At 55.0% G+C, this 7,325-nt stretch overlaps 1 protein-coding gene across 1 annotated transcript; it reads left to right on the top strand.

Annotated features, from left to right (window-relative positions):
• Positions 1–125: 125 nt before the first annotated feature.
• On the top strand, positions 126–2,133 carry Dio3 (iodothyronine deiodinase 3). Its single transcript, XM_008825607.3, has one exon. It carries the CDS (start codon positions 462–464, stop codon positions 1,374–1,376), a length of 915 nt encoding a protein of 304 aa, XP_008823829.2. The 5' UTR covers positions 126–461; the 3' UTR covers positions 1,377–2,133.
• The last annotated feature ends 5,192 nt before the right edge of the window (positions 2,134–7,325 follow it).

The following is a 7,325-nucleotide window of genomic DNA, read 5'->3' as shown; positions in this document are numbered from 1 at the left end:
GCGGCGTGGGCGGCGGCGGCGCGCGGGAAGCGAACCGGAGCTCCGGCACGGCACGGCGGCCGCCAGGGAACCGGGCTCAGGTGCACGGCGAGAGGGGCGCGGGCCGCGGCCGGTCCGCTGGGACCCCGGCCCGGTGCGCGGCGCTCGCGCAGGCTAGACCTCTCCATCGCAGGCGCCCTGGGTCCAGCTTCCAGTCCCAGGAGGCAGCAGCACCGGGGTCCCCGGCCCCTGAGAGCTGGCTACCGGGCTCAGACCCGCCCCCGTCAGCCCCTGACCGCACCGCTCCGCCCTCAGCCAGCCCGCGCCCGCCCTCGACCCACGATTTCTAGGGCATTGGCCCGCGCAGCTGGGTGATCCCTCCGAGCTCAAGTTGCAAGGGGGCGGGCCCGGGCAAGAGGTGGAGTCTCCCGCCAATTCAAGCCTTGACTATAAATTGAGCTCCCTGCCCTGCCGAAGACCAGATGCCTCGCCAGGCCGCCTCGCGGTTGGTGGTCGGAGAAGGTGAAGGGCCCCGGGGGGCTTCAGGGCCTGCAGCTACCATGCTCCGCTCCCTGCTGCTTCACTCTCTGAGGCTCTGTGCCCAGACGGCTTCGTGCCTCGTGCTCTTCCCGCGCTTCCTAGGTACGGCCTTCATGCTCTGGCTCCTGGACTTCCTGTGCATCCGCAAGCATTTCCTGCGCCGTCGCCAACGGGGTCAGCCAGAGCCTGAGGTGGAGCTCAACAGTGAAGGTGAGGAGGTGCCCCCAGATGACCCTCCCATCTGCGTTTCCGACGACAACCGCCTGTGCACCCTGGCCTCACTCAAGGCCGTGTGGCACGGCCAGAAATTGGATTTCTTCAAGCAAGCTCACGAGGGGGGGCCCGCACCCAACTCCGAGGTTGTCTTGCCTGATGGCTTCCAGAGCCAGCGCATCCTGGACTATGCACAAGGGAGCCGCCCACTGGTGCTCAATTTCGGCAGCTGCACCTGACCACCATTCATGGCGCGCATGAGCGCCTTCCAGCGCCTGGTCACCAAGTACCAGCGGGACGTGGACTTCCTCATCATCTACATCGAGGAAGCACACCCATCCGACGGCTGGGTCACCACAGATTCGCCATACATCATCCCACAACACCGCAGTCTGGAAGACCGAGTCAGCGCGGCAAGGGTCCTCCAGCAAGGTGCTCCAGGCTGTGCTCTGGTCCTTGACACCATGGCTAACTCCAGCAGTTCCGCATATGGCGCTTATTTTGAGCGTCTCTACGTCATCCAGAGTGGAACCATCATGTACCAGGGAGGCCGTGGCCCTGATGGCTACCAGGTCTCTGAGCTGCGCACTTGGCTGGAGCGCTATGATGAGGAACTGCATGGTGTTCGACCACGTCGGTTGTAAATACCCAAGGGACAAATGACTGAACTTGGCGGACTGAGTCTTCGGGCCTTCGAAGCTCGTGTGCAACTGCCCCAAACCACGAGCTTGGCTAGGTCTGGATGACACAGATGCACGGAGCCACGAAGCTGGGGCTGAGTCCTGCTCTCGGCCACCTAAAGACTTGCCTCCCTGGGACTCTGCTTCAGTGACTCCCAACTCCCACTTTTACCTACTTGGCTCGCTTCAGCTCCTCTTGGGGGCACTGCTTTAGCGCGCGCTGGCAGCCTTGACCCTGCTGGACTCTCTCACACCTGCCCCTCAGTGCTCCTTCAGCCAAGCGTCGTAGTCCCCAGCATCCTGGGGCGAAGACATGTTGGCCACGCCCGCGCGCGCCCTGAACGCAGCTGGGTTCCAGCAGCGCTGTAGGCTCTTCCCAGTTGCCTGGCACCCACCTGTCGCGCGCGCAGGGAGTCCTGCTGCTTATTGTGTTTATTTCTTGTCCCTGGGTTGGGGGAGGGTCTCGGAATGGGGAAGGGCGGGCAGGATAGTTTCCCCCGCCTGGCTTTGGGTGCACAGGAGCTCTGCTGTTGATGACGAACCGTCTCTAACTGGGCTTGACCACGGGGCGGCTCTGAATTGCAGGGGGCTCGAAATAGTGCCTAAAGCAAGAGGGGAGGGTGTTCTGGGTTCCCTGAGGAACTGTTGGAAATGGGTGGGAGAGGGAAGTGGGGGGGGGTCTGTCTCCGAACCAAAGGAAGTGGCTTGGGAGGCACTGACGGGGTTCGCAGCGCCCCAGGGGCGGGGGCGGGGGGGGCTAGAACTCCTTGGGGATGCCATTGCGGGGGAGGAGAATGGAGGGCCCGGTGGGAAGGCCAGTCCGTGAAGTGCTTTGTTGGAATATTCCTTGTATATAAACTTTTAAGCTACAATAATAAAGAGGAAGTAAATTGTTTTCTGGTTGCCTTTGGTCACTATTTTCTCATGCTTCTGAAAAGCAGCAGGAATTAAATTTCTCCCTCGCGTCCCCATAGCAAAGCAGGGCGGGAAGGAGCCTAGGCCTTGCGGGAAGTGGATGGAGTGGGAAGGAATTCTGCTAGGCAAGCACGCATGCCACACCTGGGCAGGTAACTTAGGGACGGGAGAAGAGCTGCAATGTAGAGGTCTACGAGGTCATCCAAGGGGATGGGAGAGGCAAGAGGGTCTCCACTTGCAGCTGCGCGTGTGTCCGCGCGCTACACACACACACACACACACACACACACACACACACACACACACACACACACGGATAGCCACAGAGCCGTCTAACTTCTCCGAACCTTTGTTGTTGCAGGGGAGGGGATGGTGTGAAGGGTGAAAGGGACTGGAAACTTCCAAGAGCTGGGTTCCGATCCCCTGTGGCGCCTTTGCTCACCTGGCCCATCCCTTGGTCCTGCAGCTGCTCAACAGCCTCCCACCAACCCCTGCCGGGCTTCTGCTGCGCGATTACCAGCGACTAGCAAGACTTAGCTCCTCCGCGGAATAGCACCATTATTCAGGCTCGGCTTCTACTGCTGGCCGGGGGATGGTAAGGGGCGTGCGGGCACCCAAGACACTCTCGCTTTTCCCCCTCCCCAAGCCTCACTCAAACCTAACCGCCTCCCACCTCCACCTGGCTGGTCAGAAAGACCAGGGATAGAGGAGGGTGGGGAGGTCCCGGCGGCTAGCACCGATCCCCCTGCAGTTGTGGCCAGGCTGCGCGAGGCTCTCTCTTTCTGGTGCGTGGGTGAGTGGGGACGCGACAGGTCACACCGAAGAGAAGACCCCTGTCCAGCCAGTTCCGCCCCTAATTTGTGCGCAGCCCCCAAGTTGCTAATCCGGGAAAACTTTTGGAACTGACACCCTAATATTGCTGGCTTTTTCTTTTTTTCTTGATTTGGGAAAATAATTTCAATTGAAAAAATAACTTAAGAAAAAAGAATCAGCACAGATGGTATTTCTGCGTCCGTCCGTCCCCCGTCCGTTCCCCATCCACCCCCCACCCCCTCGCACTTCTCATCCCGAAAACCTCGGGAAGAATAAACAAGGAGAAGACGGCGGGTAGCCGCCTGGAGCTGGACAGGACCCGCCCAGAGCCTGGATGGGGGCTCGGCCACGTGAAGGGAGTGGCCGGCGGCCCTCCGAGACTGCATCCCCATCGGCTGCTTGCTGCGGGGGGGGGGGGGGGTCTCGGGCGCGCAGGGCGACCTCCCATCCCAGCAGAGCCCGAGCCCCAGGGCCTCCCCCGGAATCCCGACCTCTGCTAAAAGCTGGCTCCACAGGTCCTGGATGCGCCCAGGATCCCTGCAGCTCCAGGGAAGTCTTGGCACCCCCTCCCCCTTCTCCCTTCCTCCTTCCGTCCTTCCCTTCTTCCCTTCCTTTTCTCTTACAGTCCTTCTTTCCTTTCTTCACTTTTCCTTTCTGCCTTTACCGAACATATTAAGAACTCCTTTTCTTGTAAAAGTGACGTGCTGAAGACAAACTCCAAGAAGAACACCTCCCCGCCTGCGCGCTACCAAACCCCTGTCTCCCTTTCTCTCTGTTTCTCCCGCTTGTAAACACAGATCTGCAGAAACAAGAGCTGATCTCCCTCTTAAAGCGCAGCCTGCCTCCCATGGCATCCTTCCTATGTCAATATGGTGATTTGAATAGGTATTTGAACATGGTCAAAAGGAGAGCCAGGGACATCAGCCAGAGTGAGCGCGCCAAAACTTAGGGATGGTCCCTCTATTCACAGAATCTGGATGGGCAGCCTGAAGCAGCTCTGCCCCTCTGCCAGGGTGTGGCACACTTCTAAGGTGAAATGGCTAGGCCAGGACTAGTAGGGCTCATTTCTGAAGATGTGTGTTTTATTGCATACGTGCTAAAACTGCCTTCAAGAAACTGTTTGGTATCCGTTCATATTTCTCATATACATATATATACATATATATTCATTCTTTCTCTCTATCCCCCCTTTATTTTTAAGTGAAAACCACAAAGATGACACCCAAGTCCATTCTCCATCTTAACTTTTAAATACAGACAGAACATACAAATTGTGGAGCCCTGGCTGAGAGCAGTTTTCCAGTGTACATCAGGACCCAGCAGTGGGTGGTGAAATCAATGCAGCCCTTTAAGTCAAGCAATTTGAAGAGGTGATGTAGAATAAATACAATAAAAGTAACAGTGTGTGCTTCACCTAAGGAACTAGGGAATTGAAGTGTCCCCAGCTTTCAGGAGTGGGGGGAGGGACAGGGTCACTGAGGTGAAAGGTCTTTCCCCTGAGAAGTCAAAAATGGAAGGAAGGAAGCCCGGCAAGAGTGGCTCCCCTCTTCCCCCTGGTCCAGGGCAGCACCCATAAGCTGCTGGCAGTGGCTCCCTCCAGAGTCCATTTCACATATGCACCATTGTACATGCCACATTCTGGGATATATTTTCCATAACTGGGTTTGATAACCGCCCACCCACCCCACATGCTTCTCTCAGGCCCTTCCCTCCAGCAGCCCCCTCCACTGACAATCCATCTGGTTTGAGCAGGTCTGTGCCTGCAGACTGACTGCCTGGCACCATCCAGGCGGCTAAATGCCCCCCCCCCGTGAACTCACTCTGTCCTCAAGAAATTTTGGGATCCAGTGGGGGTTATACAGGGTTATGACTGTTACCTTTACTCTCCAGTCTCTTTCCTGCTAGTGCTTTTCTAAGGCCCAGGGCGGGCTTCTCACTTGCCCCATGGAGGCATGGGGCCTGTAGAAGGAAAGGATATCCTTGAAGGAGCAAGCACAGCCCAGGAAGCCCGAGAATGGTATCTGTCCAGCAAGGTGTCCTTTGTATGACTGCAGGGGGCGGGGCGGTGTACCAGGGCAGGAGGACAGGCAAAGAGGAGCACGGAGCTCCAGCCTGGTGTCTGTCTCCTTCAACTTTGGTGACAAGAGCTTCAGACAGGAAAATGGGGCACCTGTCAGAAGGGAGAACTGGTTGGGCTGGAGTACATCTATCTGCCCACCACAGACAAAGGAGTTTTGGGTTCCGATGGCAGCTGGCATCTCTACTTTTACCCAGCAGCTCTCTTCTAGGGCTGCCTGAAGGGAACAAAGGATGAAGGGGCAAAGAAGTGGGTGAGTACCAAGAGGCCAAAGCCCCATCCTCATATCCCTACAAATGACTCTGAGGGGATTCGCTTAAGGCTGGACTCCTGGCCAGACACTTATGAGGACCTGCTGATTGGTCACTGTGATGAGCCCCATTTCTTAGATTTAAAAAGTGAGGCTCTGTATGTGAGGGTAACTGGGCCAGGATGCTTGAGCCTGAACTGCTCCTTCTACATTCCTATGTTAAAGGCCTAACTTCCAGCTTCTTAGAGCAGAACATGACCTTATTTGGAGGTAAGGCCCATAAAGAGGTGATGAAGTTAAAATGAGGTCATTAGGGTGGGCCCTAATCCAACCTGACAAGCATCCTTGAGGATCAGGATACAAAGACACACAGAGGAAAAGCCATATAAGGACAAGGTAAGAAGGGGCCATTAACCAGCCAAGGCCTTACACCAACAGGTAACACCTTTGCCTCCGACTTCCAGCTCCAGAACTGTAAGAATTCATTTCTGCTGTGTAAGATGCCTTGGCTGCGGCACACTGCTACAGCAGCCTCAGGCTTTGACCAAGGCTTTTCTGCCCACAGTCCTCCAGCTCCTTCCCAGGGGAGGCTGAGGCCAGTGGGGCACTTGGGTCCTGTTCCTCCTTCCACAGGCCTCCGAGGTGTGTCTGAATTGGGGTGTTGAGCTTATGTGCTCTTTTTTAAATATCTGCAAAGATGAGCATGCGTACATACACAGCTCTAGAAAAATCCACCCGAGATAGGCACGGTGCTCCTCTCTGTGTGGGTGGAATTCTGACTGTTTTCTTGCTTTCTTCTTGGTGCTTATCTGTAGCCTGTGATTCTTCTGTAATGAACATACATTGCTCTTATGACAGAAAAATCCAACTAAAAACAGCACAGTTGGTTGGAGGGAAGGGTACAGGGCAGACATGGGCATGGCCAAAGATGATGGGCACCGGACCAGGCCTAGGGGAGGAGGACAGGAGTGTTGGGAGATGCCATGGTGAGAGGAGGGAAGGAGGGAGGGAGGGAGGGAGGGAGGGAAGGAGGCTAATGACTGAAACACAAGACAGTTATATTAGAATTTCAGTTACACAATAAACAATATCTTAGCATAAGAATGTCCCATATATTGAATGGAATATACTCACACCAAAAATTGTTATTCATTGCCTACATGAAATTGACCTGGACACTCTGGATCTATCTGACAGCCCTGACGGGAAGCCAGTGTCAAAGGTGTGTGCCTCTTGGGCCCTGCTGAGAATCCTTGAAGTCAGGAAGTCAGAAGAATTAGCTCATCTCCTGAAGACAGTTAGACCCTGAGACTAAGCAGAGGACCCCAAGCTCTTTGGAGATTACATCTGGGGACCTGAAATCAAGGGAGAACTGACTGAACACAGCTGGCAACCGGATTTGCAGAGCACGGTGCAAAATGAGCAGGCAAGACCCCTGTTTAGAAAGCAAGGGAAAAATGCCACTAATGATATAAAATAGAACGTGTTGCCTCGCTCCCAAAACATCTCAGCTTGTCGCAGTGTTTATTTGTTATTTAATGTCATTATACAGAAAGAACGAGTAATGCTTTACTCTTTGTGAAATGTATTGCCACTAACCTCACAGCATTACTATTACATTAATGTCATGTGATGGAAATATGTCGCTATTGATGTGCTAGTATTAGGCTGGTTCTCCTGAGAAGCAGAGCCAACAGGAACTAGACAGCCAATCAGAGGTTTCCTGTAAGGAATCGGCTCATGGATAAGACCCTGGGAGCACGGGCAGACAGGTAAGCACAAAAACAGATAAGACCGCATCGAAACACAAAAATCCTGTACAGCAGAAGGAGCACAGGATGGAGAGGGAGGTGAGGTG

This window comes from Nannospalax galili, unplaced genomic scaffold, assembly GCF_000622305.1.
Source record: "Nannospalax galili isolate Female #2095 unplaced genomic scaffold, S.galili_v1.0 scaffold188, whole genome shotgun sequence".
In the NCBI taxonomy this organism is placed as follows: Eukaryota; Metazoa; Chordata; class Mammalia; order Rodentia; family Spalacidae; genus Nannospalax; species Nannospalax galili.
The sequence above is the reverse complement of the archived record's forward strand: the minus strand, read 5'-3'. Positions and strand labels throughout refer to the sequence as shown.